We start from the raw sequence: 16,410 nt of genomic DNA, 5'->3' as shown, positions 1-16,410 counted from the left end.
CAATTCACTCACCTCGGCCTCCCAAAGTGCTGGGATTACAGGCTGAGCCACCGAGCCCAGTCTCACTCAGTTTCTAAATATGCTGTAATACACTATAGGCGTCTGAGAAAGCCTCATGAAAACCTGCTGCCCCATGGCACTGCTAGAGGAAAATATATTTTTGGAGAAAAAAAAAATCAAAACAGAAAAACCAAACCAAGCAACCTCAGCTGCTCCCTCCTCCTCTAACCTCAAATCATGTTAACTTATTCTTTCCCAGGAAATGTCTATAGAAGTAGTGTGATGAATGGATTTAATAAGAAAAAATGCCTCAGCTTGTCATGGGAATCTCTGGGCTTTTGGCAATGGCTCATTTTGCTTTAGGATAAAACTGAGAAGGAAAGTCATGTTCCAGCTCTCCTCATCCCACCAGCTGGATGTGAATCTGCCACAAGGCTGCAACTCTCATATTGGGATTGTACCAGAACACCTGTCCTGACCACCATGCCTTGGTTTCTGAGGGATGGTGGCATTTTATTTTCTGTGATGGTCTTCCCAGAGAATATTCTACATGTCCTAGAAGCTCCACCAGCATTATTCCCTTGAGAGTGAATCTTGAAACACTCAGGCAGCCCAAAGCCTCCCTGCTGACGAACCTTGTAGGTCATGAGGTCGGAGAGCAGCATCACATGCCTCCTGTCGATGCTCATGCCGTGGTTGACCATCGTGTACTGGATTTCACTGATGATGGTTGTCCGGGCCGCCTCAATGCCAAGGGTTTTCTCCACCTACAGAGAGCTACAGATGAGTAGAAGCGGTCCCCTCTAGGATGCTACTGCAACCTCTCTCTACTTTCTTCTATTCCCTGCAGGTTCAAAGCAAACCCTGTGCTGTTTTCCAGAAATAGGTTGCTGGGCAGTTTTTAGTAGGAGACCCTGAGCAAACAGGAGGGCCAGAGAAGTGTATCAGGAACCAGCTGAGGACCTGCAGGTGACATGAAGGAGACAGCCTAACTCTATGAGGCCCCCGTGGGCCGACCGGTACCTCGTAGGTGTTATTGGAGGTGGTTTGCGTGCCCTTCACACCGTGGGTGGCCATGACTGCCCGCAGGTTGTCACCTTCCACCAGAAGCTTGTACTTCTCCTTCCCGCTCTGCTCGTCGATGTGGATGACAGCTCTGGATACCTCTGGGATGCCCTGCACCACCACCTGGAACCAGAGACAGTGAAAGTTGTGAGGACTGGGTGTGCTGTGCCCTGGGCTGGTCACTTGACCACCCCCAACTCTTAACAGTGGTCATCCAGGACACATTAGACTTAAGGATGCCTGCGGGCTGTTTTGGGGGTTTGGGAAAACAGAAGTTCAGAGGACTGCACCTCATTCTCATGTCAGTTTTATGACAGAACAGGGAGGAATTGGACAGACTAACTCCTTAGGAATGAGGCCAAGCAGAAATAAAGAGACACGCCTAGTAACAACATCCTTAGGGTTCCCATCCTGGGTGGCTCGCACTACAGGTGGATACTGTGTTTCCATTACAAGTGACTTTGGGTTCACCTTAGGGAGATCCTCTTTCAAGAACTGTAGCACGTAGTACATGGAGCTCTTGCTGTTTTCTCTGGGGGTGACACACACCACAGCCTCACCGTGAACAGCCACATCTCCAGGCTTTACGCGCAGCTTGGACGTGCAGATGGAGTATCGCACGGTCTCGGCATTCACCTGCAACATGGCCACACAAGGCATTACTCACAGAGGCTTGGAGGCTTCTGTTCCTGTGTTTTTTTACCCTTAATTTTCATTATTGCCCCTTTAAAAAGACTTTTCAGTCATTTTTTTTCCTCAAGTACCCTCCACCAGGGAATTTTAATACCACAGTTATGCTATCTACTTTGGGTACTATATGTATATCTATCTGTGCTTTCTTCATAAAAACATATTTTTTTGCATCCGCAAAGAATAAATATTTTCCCCTAGGCAAACTCGCGCTCAATTCACAGCAACACATGCAACCTCTGTGGAAGTTTTAGGGGGGCTGCAGGTAGGAAACCAGGCTGATTTGGAAGCTTCAGTGGAGTTTCCCCTCTGATGCTACAACTGTTTGCATGCCACACTCCTGGACACAACTCAGCTCTTCTAGTAAAAGAGTCACACGACAGGAAGCAGAGACAGGCTAGAGAAATCCCCAAGCTGGAGAACGGGCTGAGAAATTTCAGAGTCAAGTGTTATATGGGTAGCACATGAGACTGGGTCTTTTATGTTGCCCAGGCTGGTATCGAGTGATCTCGCCTGGACTCAGAATGTGTTTTAAAGGTTAGTATAGGCTTCACTATCTGAGAGAAAAAAGGTGTCAGGAAGTTACTCAGTTTGCAGCCCATCTCAGTCTGTTTATGGGGATGGGTGATGATCTTTCAACAATTACCAACCCATGAATGCCAGTATAAAAAGTCAGGTTAACCTACCCATCTAAAAACATGTACCAAATCAGCCAGGTGCTGTGCTGGGTAATGGTGAGTAAGGAACAGCCAGCCCTAGGGTCTTTCCAGACACTGGGAAGATGGACAAGGAGACCAGTTATCATAAGACCACATCATGGGGACCTGATATTGTGGCTTGTACAAAATTTCAACTCATTTCCTGCATGTCATTAGATGGCTATCATTTGTGCCAGGGACAGGTTCAGAAAGAGCAAATGAGAAGGTACCACAGAATCACAAAAGCCAGAACCAAACAGAATCCTCTGCGATGCCTCCTCTGTCTTGGTGAGCTCCTGTCCTAGTTTATCAGCACCTGGCTTGGGACTAACAGGATGACTTCCTCTACACATTTAATTACATGACTCACTTCCAGTCTCAGAAGCCTGATCCGTTCCAGGGAGAGCTTGACAAGAATAAAACAGTCATCAGGAAGAAACACTTCTTCAATATACTCTGAGATCTGCAGTGCCAAAAGACCAGAGTGTTAATCAGTCACTTTACCCCTTCACAGGAGCAGGCAACTGCTTGCTTTTTTTGAAGAACTGGAACAGTGTGGACACCATTGAGTGGCTGAGCCACTGCAGCTGGTTTTGACACTTGTGACACCATGGAGCTAGTTTCCTTGCAAGCACCAAGGATTTCTCCTTACCTCCCCCAAGAGGGTTTTCTCAATTCTGCCTTTCACGAGGCGTGCGTAATCTGCGTCATCATCCTTGTCTAGCTGTGCTGTGATAATTGGAGTGCTGAAGAAGCAATGGAAAAACAATTCTAGCATCAAGGATGAGCCTGCTGACAACCACTGCTTTGCTGAATCTGAGTACTAGTTAGAATCCTAAGTGCAGTTTACCGAGCACTTATTGTGTCAGGCATGCCGCTAAGGGCCTCATATACATTCTCATTTAGACTATGTTTGGTGCTCCCCAGGCAACCTACTCCATAAGTGAATGAAGAGACTTTCAAAAAATTCTTCCTTACAAAGTGAGGCCCACCTTTCTCTCTCCCTCTGTCTGGTTCTAACAAGCAGTTATTTTAGCTCTGTTCCGTAAGTAAACTGATCCTCTATATATTACAACTTCCCTCACCCCTCTCCTCCCCCATCACTTCTCCAGAAACACCTCCAACTCCTCTGACCACTAGCCATTCGCTTCTGTCCTCACTGTTCCAGAGGGAGTCCCCAGAATACACACTCTTGGGACTGATCTGACCATCCCAGAAGAGGTGGGCAAGTTCTTACCACTCTGGACATTATAGCAGCTGTTCTATAACCTTGGCTATCTTTCATTTAAACCCATTTACTGTCATTTCATTTGATTCAGGTCATAGGTGAAATTATGATTTTTGACACCAAAGGCACCGTAATGCATTTCTATTTCTTTTAACTTCAAATCAAATACAGGAGGGTGTGGTAGGGGGGTGCTCACAGGCCAAGTGGTAGACATACTGGTCAGGTCTAATTAGGCTGGAATAATGACACCAAAAGGATGAGCTCTCCCCTGACACATTGCTCCAATTTTTCCAGTCATTTAAAAAAATTTCTCCCTTTCATGTGACTTGTGGCTATAAAAAAACATTGTTCCATTTTGACTGTTCCAGTTGCAACTTATTTTTTTTTTGAGTGGCTTTTTTAAAAACCAAAGTATGACTAACACAGCAAGTACTCCCCCCTAGAGTGTGAGACAGTGTCCCATTAGAGTATTATAATATGCATGTGACACAAGGATTGCTGTTTCTCCAGAAACGTGACAGGCCTGTGTGTGAGAGCAGAGGGAGATGAAGCCAGGCACCTGATGGCCTTGGAGGCGTTGATGATCTCTTTAATCCGGGGCACACCTAGTGTGATGTTCATGGAGGCCACGCCTGCAAAGTGGAAAGTCTTCAGGGTCATCTGGGTGCCCGGCTCACCAATGCTCTGGGCACAGAGTGCCCCCACTGCAGAACCTGGCTCCATCTGTGCTCTAGAAGAAAAAGGCATGGAGGAGACCACAATGTGACAAGGAAAAGTCCAGCAAGACTGATGGTGAGAGGCTTCTGGTTATTTATTTTTTTTTTTTGAGTTGGAGTCTCACTCTGTCGCCCAGACTAGAGTGCAGTGGCCGCTCCCGGCCACGGCAGCCTCGACCTGCTGGGCTCTGGCAATCCTTCCGCCTCAGCCTTCCAGGTAGCTGGAACTACAGGCATGTGCTACCACACCTGGCTAATTTTTGATTTATGTAGAGATGAAGTCTCGCCAAGTTGCCCAGGCAGGTCTCGAACCCGCGGGCTCAGGCAATCCACTCACCTCAGCCTCCCAAAGGCGCAGGATTACAGGCTGAGCCACCGAGCCCAGCTTGGCTTCTGGTTATTATGTTTCAACAGAAAAAATAAAGATGCTATTAGGATCAGGAAGGAATTGGCAACAGAAGAGGCTATGTTGGTGACAGAGGAAGAGCCAGCATAGACAGGAATATGTGTGGACAGTGGAAAGCGACAGTCACAGAGGAGGTGGAGAATGCAACTGAATTCTTCGTGGCTACTCGTGTTCAGCAGGTGATAAATGGAGAAGACTACATGGTCTGCTGACAAATGGTACTGGAGATGGACAGAGCAGCTGGCAACTGCCATATTTATTGACGGTTGTTCAGTAGAGAGAAGACACAGAAATTTCTTTGCTGTTATTTTTATATCTTAGAGCATTCAGCCCAGTGAGCCACTGGAGTTTCCTAACAGAATTTGTTCAAATACTGGCAGTTACTAGGTGGTGCTGGCACAAGAGTCTGTACCATGGGGAAACAGGAGGGATCCGCAAGATCCAGATAGATGCAGCAGTCGAAGGCATTCAGCATCCTTACCTCATGTACTTGTCCCTACAGGTCTCCAGAAACTTCTCTACTTGGGTAGGAGTGATGCGGTCCAGCTGGTACAGCACACGAGGCTAGAAGAATACAACCAAGAGGAGAGTTAGGGCTGGCAGCACCTGCAAACACCTCAGGGCTCCAATATGCTGGGGAAGGCCAGTACCTCTGTTGTGCCGTTATCATTGATGCCATATTTATCTCTGGTTTTCTTGATCTTCTCAGAGACCCCCTTAATGAATTTTTTTATTTCCTGAAAGAATACATAGCAAGCATCAGTTATATGTTTCTCAGTCATTCTGATGATGTAATTCACTCCATTCAGTAATATATGATGAGTGCATCATATTTGAGCGGTAGCTTAATGTACAGCACAAAGGGTACAATATGGGGATTGCTTCTATTATTATGAAGTGGTTTTCCATCTAGGTGCACGATGGCTTAATCCTGTAATCCCAGAACTTTGGGAAGTTGAGGTAAGGGGATTGTCTAGCCCATAGGTTTGAGAACGGCCTGGGTAACTTGGTGAGATCTCACTTCTACAATAAATCAAAAAATTAGCTGGGTGTGGTAGCACATGCCTGTAGTTTGGCTACTTGGAAGGCTGAGGCTGAAGGATCGCTGGAGCCCAGCAGGTCAGCACTGGGGTGGCTGTGAGTATACCACTGCACTCCAGTCTGGGCAACGGAATAAGACTCTAATTCAAAAAATAAATAAATAAATAAAGTGGTTTTCCAAGGACTACATACACTGTCCATCAGACACGCTCACCGGCTAAGGTGTCTTTACTGACTATTGTCACGGCACCATCTGCGGTCTGTGCTCAGTGCTTTGGAGCCTTCTCTTTGCTCTCTGGCATACCCTGAGGCCCACAGGAACACAGCTCAGAACAGGTGTAACTGGAACATTTATACTTTTCTTATCTAGATTGATGAATTTCTGAGGTTTTCTTTTGATGCTATTACAATCAATTTAAAGACCACCAGCAGCCGGGCTCAGTGGCTCAGCCTGTAATCCCACGCTTTGGGAGGCTGAGGTGAGTGGACTGCCTGAGTCTGCGGGTTTGAGACCCGCCTGGGCAACTTGGTGAGACCTCATCTCTACAATAAATAAAAAATTAGCTGGGTGTGGTAGTGCGCGCCTGTAGTTCCAGCTACTTGGAAGGCTAAGGCGGAAGGATCGCTGGAGCCCAGCAGGTCGAGCCTGTGGTGGCCCCAGTCTGGGCGACAGGGTAAGACTCCAACTCAAAAATAAATAAATAAATAAATAAAAAAGACCACCAGCTAAGGCATAGCTTTGTAGACACTCCATGCATTTCAAACACATGCTCATTACTTCCATTTCAAAGTAAACTTCCCAATTCCAGCTTCTCTTTCTCCACTGACCCTGGGCTCTGATCATGTCCACTCCCCTCTACCCAGTTCTAACACCCTTCCCACACACAATTCAAACTCTGTAAGGATTTCTGGAAACCACTCTCAAAGTCAGCTGTGAAACATTAATATATATGCCATTCCTGCTGTACTTAAGTACAATACTCTGAGCCCAGGATGACGGCCAAATAAAGCAAGAAAGAAGGTGAAAAGTATCAGGTGGAAGATCACAGGGTAGGCTTAGAGGCCACAGACCTGACTCTAAGTTTTGTGGTGACCTTTCAAAGGGGAAAAGTTAACCATTTTACAATTTACAGCCTGCCCGAGTAATAAACCCAGCCTACTGTCACAAAACTAGAAGTGGCCAGCACCTTCCCTTGGAGAGTACTCGCAGGGAGGGAGCACTATCAAAGGAGCAGTTAATGTCCTGCTCACAGTGGGTCAATCCTCAAGGGCTACAGGACTGACTGGCTCTGGAGTACTACTTCTCTGGGTGATCTGATGGCACACACCCGCCAGTAGCAACAAAGGCAACCGGCTGCTCTGCTGTGACCCAGGGATAATTTTCAAGAATATGGGGAAGTGTGGACAGACTGACCCTCTCTTGCAGCAGCATGGAAATCATGGGGGCAGTGAGCCTGCGTGGCCAACTGCAGGTGTCCAGCTGCTTTATGTAGTTGATTGAGGACAGATGCCACAAGCAGGCAGACAAATGGGCTGGCTGAGGACAGACTGCATACTGTGATGGCTGAGAAGCCCCATGAAGTTCAGGTAGGCTAAGGGCCCCAGGGAGAAGGCCAGCAACCTGCCCTAAGTCCACCCAGCCTATCACATTACTGAAAATGCCTAAGCCTGAACCAGCTTTTTGTAAAAATAAAGTCCTGGAAGGTACCCATAGAGAGCTTAAGACTTTCTAGCCCCATTCTATCTAAACCTTGTAAAAACAAATCTTGTTTGCCCCGTGACTATCTAGCAATTTCTAGTTACTACCTTTCCTGAAAGTAAAACACTAGAACTTGACATTCTTGTTTAAACAGCCTTAGTATCTGTCCCCACATGGTCTTATGCCTTTCCTAGCCAGTTGCTGCTCAGCTTGGTGAGATATCCCTTGAGGCAGCATGACATTAGCGAAGTGACCATAGAGCAGAGGGCACTGAGGGGCTACATGAGGTCAGGGGCTTGGCCAAGGCAACGAGCCTCTCCGCAAAGTCAGACGCTTTCTCCAAAGTCTGCTCTCTGAGCAGGGGATCTGAGATATCTATCATCTTTGCCCACTGGGAAATTCTGCCTCCCAGGAGCCCACACAGCCAAGGGGATACCTGGGGGGCCCAGCACACTCTGGCTGTCCCATTTCTATGAATACAGGTTTCTCATGCCTACCCATGCTGGCCAGTTCTCTTTCTTCCCACTGAGAAAGCGTGGAGATACATGGAGGGTTACTCTGCAGTCCAGTCATTGTTCTATTCAAAAAGGACTTTTTATTTAAAGATTTTTATTAATTTGCAGCAATGTGAATATTCTCAAGAGGCTCTTTTTAAATAGAAACTCTCCAGATTCACTTATTAATTATGAGTCTGAGACTACATTTTTAGATTGCAGCTTTTGCAAACCTGAGAAATAAAGCCGGAGAGGTCATTGGAACAATCTCTCCTGGCATGGCTCTGCCTAACAGTGGGAATATTCAGAGGCATTCATGCTCACTGCCACTGAAGTTTTCCTCTGTACCATTCCGTGTAAAGAGCTTCTTACACATTAGTGACTCTTGCCTAGCTGTGGCTGGGTCCTCTAGAGCAAGCTCCCCAAAGCCTTCTTGGCCCAGATGTTGCCATTCAATCACCACGTTAAAGTCTTCCTTAACTATTGGCACAGGAAAACAGGAATGAAACCTAAGGCTATGCAGGCCAGGGGGGCTTTCATCTGTGAGGGACTCTGCACACATATGGAGTCAAAAGCACACACACCTAAAACCACTCACCAGCTCAGACACTGAAAATGAGAGCATTCAGCCATTACCCCAATGGTCATGCTTATGATGGGTTTGCTGAGTGATTCCCTACATAAAGTTTCTGGAAGTTAGGTTTAGAAATTAAAAAAAGAAAAAAAACTCACTTGGTAAACATAAAAAATAAAATAAGCTACTAAGAATTCAGACTGAACCAATCCATGCAAACTAGGGGGAACTCACAACATGGAAACCGGCAGGCAATTAATCACATGATTAATCAGGGGTTAGACTCTCACACTCCACAGTGTGCCAGTGAGCATGGGCATCAGCTTCGGGCAAGGGCCAGGGTTCAGTGCCACTCAGGAGCTGTCTGTCAGCTGGGACAGTTAGGGCTGGAGAACACTTCATGAGCTCAGACAAATCTGTTCTGGCCAGTGGATTCTGGACCCTCTTGGCAAATTTGACTGTATGAGACTGTGAGCCACTGGTGGCGAGGACACGTTTAGTCATCCCTGCATCCCTGGGCTCTACAGACTGTATGACATATGGTAAGGACTGAACCAGTGCTCACTAAATAAACAGATACTGCCCAACAGGAGGTCACCTACTAAGCCTTGTCTAGAGCAAGAAAGAAACCAGCCCAAAGTGAAGCTGGGTTTACCAGAACCAGGATAGAAACCTGTCATCTCTGGTGCTGGCAAATAGCTACGGGGCTGCCAGAGTTCGGCCCTTTCCACATGTTACTCACAGCACGCCAAGCACGCTGCCTCATTATAGCTTTCATAAACAGTCTCAGTGAAGGTATTTGAGGATAAACAGAAAAACAAACAGGTAAGCGTAATCACGCAGAAAAACCAAATCACAATTCTAACTTGTTAGGTTTTTAAAAAATCTATTATTTATTTTATTTTTGAGGAGAGGAAGAAAACCTAGAGGGAATCAAAACAAAGCTCACAGCCTAGCCATACTCTTGAATTTAAACATTAAAATCTGGAAGAGTCTCTTTTTCACTTTTCATACACATGAATAGAAGAAGTAAGAGCTGTCTTAATGAAAACCTTTTTATGTAAGCTTTGCTTACTGTTTTTATTTTTGATATGCTGAAAGGGACATATTCTTCCTTGGCCTGCTGATCCTGTACCACATTTGCATTACCAATCAGTACACAAAGAAACCATTTACTGATTTCTGTATCCTTTTGCTTTTGATCCTAACCGTGATTATGAGCATAACAGAGCTGAGCGGTCAGTACAATTAAAAAAACAAAAAACAAACCAACCACAAAACCTCAGGAGGGTATCGAGGTAACAGTTCTCTGGAAGGACAAGGAAGGCAGACTCAATGGATTTCTAATCCATAATATGGTAGGAGAAAGAACAATTTAAAACAACACTACTACTAACAATTACTGGGATTTTGAATGACTAAGGGAAGAGGTGGCCCTCAGGACAAGAACATGTCTAGCAGGCTGTTAAGGAGAGGGCTTACACAAAATCAATCCCTAACTACATTTTTCTTCCAACAAGGAAATGCTTGGGTCAAAGACATAAACTAAGAAAGACTTGAGATAAATTCTTCACATTGGCTGGTGAGACTTTTGCCTTGGCCATTTTTGAACTTCTTAAATAAAGGATCAATACTACATTAAAAAATACACAAAAATACCAGCTTATAAACTCCACCTGCCAGGTTGGGAGTGGTGGCCGCCACCTGGTGAAGCTCACCTGCAGGAAGCTGTCCTGACAGCAGAGGAACTCATTCTTCTTCATGATGGACTCCGTGGTCAGGATGAGCTCGTTTTTACTGAGTGCAGGCTCGCTCGGACATGGGAAGACTGCCTCGAGTAGGAAGAGGAAATCACGTTATGTGCATGGGTAGGGCAGGGGGGAGTATTAGATAAGAGAACTCATAAGACAGCAAATGACCTCACCCAGAGCAAACTGTTAGCAACCTGTGATTCTTCCTTCCAAACAATTTGTGGACTCTACTTTTCATATTTTGGTGAAAACAGGATAAATGGATACTCCATCCTACACGAAGACTCCTGGGCTTTTTAATGGGTGTTGTCCCATTGCTTCCCAGCCTTCAACCCCCACCCCAGATTTGCATTAATATATAAATGCCAGGTACCGTGGCTCATGCCTGTAATCCCAGCACTTTGGGAGGCAGAGGTGAGAAGAATGTCTGAGCCCACGGGTTTGAAATCAGCCTGGGCAACATGGCAAGACCTCGTCTCTACAATAAATCAAAAAATTAGCTAGGGATGGTGGTGAGCGCCTGTAGTTCCAGCTACTTGAAAGGCTGAAATGGAAGGATTGCCTGAGCCCAGCAGGTTGAGGCTGTGGTGGCTGTAAGTGTGCCACTGTACTCTAGCCTGGGCAACAGAGGTAGATTCTAACTAAAAAAAATAATAATTTATTTTATCATATATATATATATATATGTGTGTGTGTGTGTGTGTGTGTGTGTGTGTATAAATATAAATTGTTATGAAAAGGGACAGGTATTTAAAATCAGATCAATATTGTTCAACTACCCTCCAAAAAGGTTGTTCCGAATTACATTCCCAGTTAAAGTATGTGAAATATGCCTGCTTTTCAATACTCATGACTTGTAAAACTGGTCTTTAGTACACTCTACTGAAGACAGAGAGAAACCAAAGTTCTCTTCTATTGGCATTTGATCACTACCAATACTAGACTTTCAATCGAAAAAAATCGTTTGTTCCTTTCAATACTAGAAAACATGGGCCAGACATGGTGATTCATGCCTGTAATCCCAGCACTTTGGGAGGCCAAGGCAGAAGGATAGCTTGAGCCCAGTTTGAGACCAGACTGTGCAATACAGCAAGACCTCATTTCTACAAAATAAAAAAAGTTAGCTAAGTGTGGTGGTGCACACCTGTAGTCCCAGTTACAATTTAAACCCCATCACCCCCAAAGGACTATGCAAACACCGTTTTTCTAGGCTGTTTTGCCTTTCCTTTCTTTCTCCCTAAGGTATAAATTAATGTAATAGCTTTGCATTTCTAAACAGAACTTAAACCAGGACCCCTGCAGACTTCAATATGAATTACAGAGGATCAGGTGCAGTCCCTCTCCTAGGACAGAGGGGGAAGAAGAGAGAACAGGGACAGCATTGTGTCTGAACCAGTAGGCAGGTTCAGGAGGCTGAGGTGGGAGGAATGCCTGAGCCCAAGAGGTAGAGGCTGTGGTGAACTATGATCGTGTCACTGCATTGCAGCCCGGGCAAGAGAGTGAGACTTCAACACACACACATGATATTAGAAAATTATAGAGTAACATAAAGAGAAAAGATACCAATCCAATGCTTGGGTAGATATGACTGATGATATCTTTTTTTTTTGCGAGTTAAGTCAGAGTTTATTAAGCAACAGGAAAGCTCTCAGCAGCGAGAGGGGACCGGAAAGTGGGTTGTCAAAGGTACTTCGAGTCTAAAGAAACATCCTCAAGAACATTCTAACCCCAAATAGAATGCTAAATCTTACTTTGATGTTGTCCAGAACCCTTTTGAACTCCAAAGGTTCATCTTTTCCCTCCATAGCTGCAGGATCTAAGCCATCTCCCCCGTAAATGAACTGGATAATATCACCGGTAGAGCTTCGAACTGTCAAATCATACTGGGAGCAAAGATCTTCAAGGGATTTGACAAGCCTTCTCTAAAGGAAAAGGAGGAGAAAGCTCAGCTGCTTTAAGCAGACCAGGCACATGTGCAGAGGGTAAGATTTGCAACTCAGAGTTTTCAAGGTTACACTTTAATCACATAAAAATACTTTATGAGAAATCCCTTAAAAAGAGTCCCCTTGGCCAAGAACGAGGCCAGGAGTGCCTCACTAGACTGTGTAGTGGGATTTAGATATGCTCTAACCTCCAGCACTTTAGCATATTTTAGAATACCTGCAATTTAAACCCCATCACCCCCAAAGGACTGTGCAAACACCGTTTTTCTAGGCTGTTTTGCCTTTCCTTTCTTTCTCCCTAAGGTATAAATTAATGTAATAGCTTTGCATTTCTAAACAGAACTTAAGCCAGGACCCCTACAGACTTCAATATGAATTACAGAGGATCAGGTGCAGTCTCTCTCCTGGGACAGAGGGGGAAGAAGAGAGAACAGGGACAGCATTGTGTCTGAACCAGCAGGCAGCAACCACTTCTCAAATCTACTTAGGGAGAACTGTTCACCAGCAGAACACTCCAGCTGGCACTGTGATGGTGGCGCAGTGAATTAAAAAGAAAATCTTCCTCCAGGCAACTTCAAAACAAAAATCCCTTATGCCAGAACTAATTTGTTCTAGGTTAACACAGTGCTCTGGGAAAGTCATACTCTCTACTTCAAAAGGTAAAGAACAGAAAATAAAGTCAAAACACACATTGTGGCAAGAGTGGTACCAGCATTTCACAGTCTGCTGGGTTTCTGACAAAAGCAGTCACTCCAAAACTGAAGGGCAATTTCCCATCAAAAGATGATTAATTGTATTCCATGGATGACTAAAAAGAAGACGATTAAAAGTGTCAGATGATATACAAGGTACAGAACAGGTTATGGAAATAGGTGTCTACTGACTCGACCCCTTGTTACCCTCATCACTCTTGTTTGTTCTGGCCCACTCATTCACGTCTCTGGTTTACCCATCTTGGTTTCCCAGCTTGCAAAGGACCATACTTCCACAGTGGAGAGAGAGGACACAAAGCCACAGCAAGTTCATGGCCCAGTAACTTGCAGTGTTGACTTTATCTGGTGTTGTACATAGTTAAAAACATAAAAATTTAAAAGCAAAACAGTTAAATTATGGAGTAGAAAGTAGAAACAATAATTGGAGACTGAGAAGACATCCTTTGCTTGTAGTGTTATGGAAGAACATGGGAGGGACGTATTTTTTACTCCTCTGCCATTAGAGGTACTTTTGCTCCAAAGTTTGAGAAGCACAAGCAGAGAACCCTCTAGCTTAGTTCTGTATCCCAGAGCCTATTATCCTAGACCTATACACTCACTGGGAACTGGTTTTCCCTCTGAGCGCCCAACTCTCCAGAAGGCACTGGAGTAGGTCATTGGAATTAATTAGAATGATACTAGCAATGAGTTACATAAGTGGCTGCACAGTGAGAGGCAGAGTCTTGTCAATAACCAGGAAGGATATATTAACACCCTCATTTTCACGTGTTAGGAGACAGTGGCTTAGTGAGGTTAAATGACAGGTCCCAGAATGTACTTCCAGCCATGTTCTCCTCTAGCAGAGCTTTGGTATCTGTGGCTTTGGCCTGGTCTCAATCATTCAAGGTACAAGGATGATTTGAAACATAATATCTTTTTATGGTTGGTTATTTTCAGGGCATCTAACTTTCTGAATTTTTCCTTTAAAATACCAAGACCAGATAAATTATGGCACATGCAAAATGTGCTAACACTCCACAGTCAAAACCCACAGAGCCCTGTCCTGCTCTGTTGCTGATGGCCTACATATCTTCAAGTTACCTGCATGTATCCTGTTTCAGCTGTCTTCACAGCTGTGTCGACTAGACCTTCCCGGCCTGCCATTGTGTGGAAGAAAAACTCAGTTGGTGTCAAACCGGAATAAAAGCTATTAGCCACAAAGCCTTTGGCAGCTGGCAGCTAAAAAGAGGTAGAAAAAAAGAGAAATCACACACAAAAAGTTCAAGGCCCGCAATCCTGGAATTCATTCAAATTGCAAAATGCCCCACCTTTAGACTATAAATACCTGGCCAGTACATTCTCATGAAATGGCAGGCTTTATAGGCCTGTCCTTAAGGAGAAATAATTTGGACAAACCATCCTTACTAGAGACAAGGAGGGTGAGGGCCCAGTCAGGGCTGGAGCTGGTGCTGATGGCATGCAAGAGGCTCAGGAGAGGGCAACCTAAGCTTGGGCTGCTCTCCCTAAAGCCCTAAAGCAGGCAAGCGGTCAAGGACCTCAGAGGGACCCTGCTAATGGAGGCAGGTTACCTATTCCCTGGAAATGACTCCCTTCAAGATAACCTTCCCAAGGGCCAGACCTGCCTACCCCCAAAACATACCCATGCATTGCTAACACTTACAGGTTTCATTTCTGGGGCACTCAAAATGTCCTAAAAGTAGATTGTGGTGATGGCTGCACAACTCTATGAACATACTAACAGCACTAGACTGTATATTTTAAACGGGCAAATTTATATGACGTGTATCTTAATAAAATAGCAAAAAAAAAATACATATATTAAACTCCACATGAAATGGCCCACAGCCTTTGATCTGGGTAGGTCTCTGTTCCTTAGGGGACAATCTAGATGAAGGGGACTTCAAAGTTCTACCTAATCCACTACCGCTTACCTTTGAGTGCTTTTCAAAGTGAGGCAAGGACCTGTTTTCAAAGCCATCTGGCACTCGGGAGCCGCTGATGGCCTGCTGTCCCACACAGGCAATCATCTGTGATATGTTAATGAAAGAACCTGGGGATACGGGTCAACAATATAACATTCATTCACCAAACTAACATTCAGTGAAGTGCAAACAGATCAGAGGGGTAAAACCGGAATACGACAGAGCACAGGCACTTACCCTCAACAAGTTCAGCGTCTAGAGATAGTAAAAGACAGAACCACAATTGAGATGAGATGGAGCCACAAGGAACATGAGAAAGGCAGCATGAGGGGAGAGGAGCTTAGGAGCATGTCTGGGATGGAGAAGAACTGGGAAAGGCCAGGTGAGTCTTCAAGGAGGCTTCCGCAACCAGGCTGCACTTTTAGAGGATATTATGATTTGGACACAAAAAAGGGTGGGAGGAGGAATTCCAAAGTCAACAGAAGAGTGGGAAGCAAGGAGAGGAATGGAAAAGTGTTCCCAGAAACAAGAAGTAGGAGAAAAATAGGGTAAAAGGCAGCAAAGTTAAAGAGACTGGACCTTATTCTGTAAAAAAAAAACTTACAGAAATAGGAGAAGCATGGAGGTTTTGAGTTTAAATGTGGTAACAAGAAACTTAATGCATTAAGGGCCCAGGTATCTATACAATTAAAGAGTTTTGCCACATCATTAAATATACCCCCCAAAATTCCTAGTTTTTCTTTTGTTTTTAAAAGACCAAGTTTGCTTAAAGCACCCTCAAACTCAGAAATTCACACACATTATCACCAAGTTCCTTCAAAGGTGTTAAGCTTCCTAAAATGCAAAATAATCAAGTTCCCCTCTCTCTCTGATTTAAAAATATATGCTCTTAAAGAAATGAAATGCCTGTTTGAAGTTAAGATTATTACATTTTCTGGAACCAAACTGGCCCATATGGAGAACACACTGACAGCAGGAAGCAGAGAGGGCAACGTACCTTTTGAGCCACACAGAGCCATGGTGAGGGGGCTGTTGCTCTTGTCCAGCTCCCGGAGGCAGGCACTGCCGGCGTGATCACGGATTACAGACAGCTCCTTCAGGATCAGGGCCTGGTGGAAGAAAAGAAGACCTGTGCTGGGCTGTCCTCACTGGCTCTATGGACTGCAAATGTTCAATCTGACATCTGAAGAAATTTGAGAACACTGAAGCAAGATGTCAGATCTCTAATCAATAAAGGTTTCAGAGAGCCTTAGAGGAGCAAAAATGTCCTAGCCATATAGACACATGCATCTTCCATAAGATTCTAAAATGAGCATGTAAGGCAAAAACTAAGAGTAACAAAAACTAGAAAAATCTTTCAGATGGCCTGTAAGGTAGAATGTATATACTCTACACAACAAAATATTTGTATGTACACATGTACATATATATGTGTATGCATGTATACATATACACACATACCTGTATCTG

At 44.7% G+C, this 16,410-nt stretch overlaps 1 protein-coding gene across 1 annotated transcript in view; it reads right to left on the bottom strand.

Annotated features, from left to right (window-relative positions):
* Nucleotides 1-16,410, bottom strand: part of POLR3A (RNA polymerase III subunit A) — a 47,733-nt gene that overhangs the window by 4,694 nt on the left and 26,629 nt on the right. Inside the window, exons 17-29 of the mRNA XM_008059016.2 lie at nt 15,938-16,049; nt 14,950-15,068; nt 14,099-14,236; nt 12,114-12,284; nt 10,330-10,443; nt 5,454-5,540; nt 5,285-5,367; nt 4,241-4,411; nt 3,106-3,199; nt 2,824-2,916; nt 1,537-1,701; nt 1,024-1,188; nt 636-767 (exon numbers count right to left, since the gene is read on the bottom strand). Of these exons, the coding sequence (XP_008057207.1) occupies nt 636-767; nt 1,024-1,188; nt 1,537-1,701; nt 2,824-2,916; nt 3,106-3,199; nt 4,241-4,411; nt 5,285-5,367; nt 5,454-5,540; nt 10,330-10,443; nt 12,114-12,284; nt 14,099-14,236; nt 14,950-15,068; nt 15,938-16,049 (1,644 nt within the window). The remainder of the gene's footprint in view (nt 1-635; nt 768-1,023; nt 1,189-1,536; nt 1,702-2,823; nt 2,917-3,105; nt 3,200-4,240; nt 4,412-5,284; nt 5,368-5,453; nt 5,541-10,329; nt 10,444-12,113; nt 12,285-14,098; nt 14,237-14,949; nt 15,069-15,937; nt 16,050-16,410) is intronic.

Source organism: Carlito syrichta, unplaced genomic scaffold (genome assembly GCF_000164805.1).
Source record: "Carlito syrichta isolate Samal-C Ts95f unplaced genomic scaffold, Tarsius_syrichta-2.0.1 Scaffold303673, whole genome shotgun sequence".
Classification (NCBI taxonomy): Eukaryota; Metazoa; Chordata; class Mammalia; order Primates; family Tarsiidae; genus Carlito; species Carlito syrichta.
The sequence above is the reverse complement of the archived record's forward strand: the minus strand, read 5'-3'. Positions and strand labels throughout refer to the sequence as shown.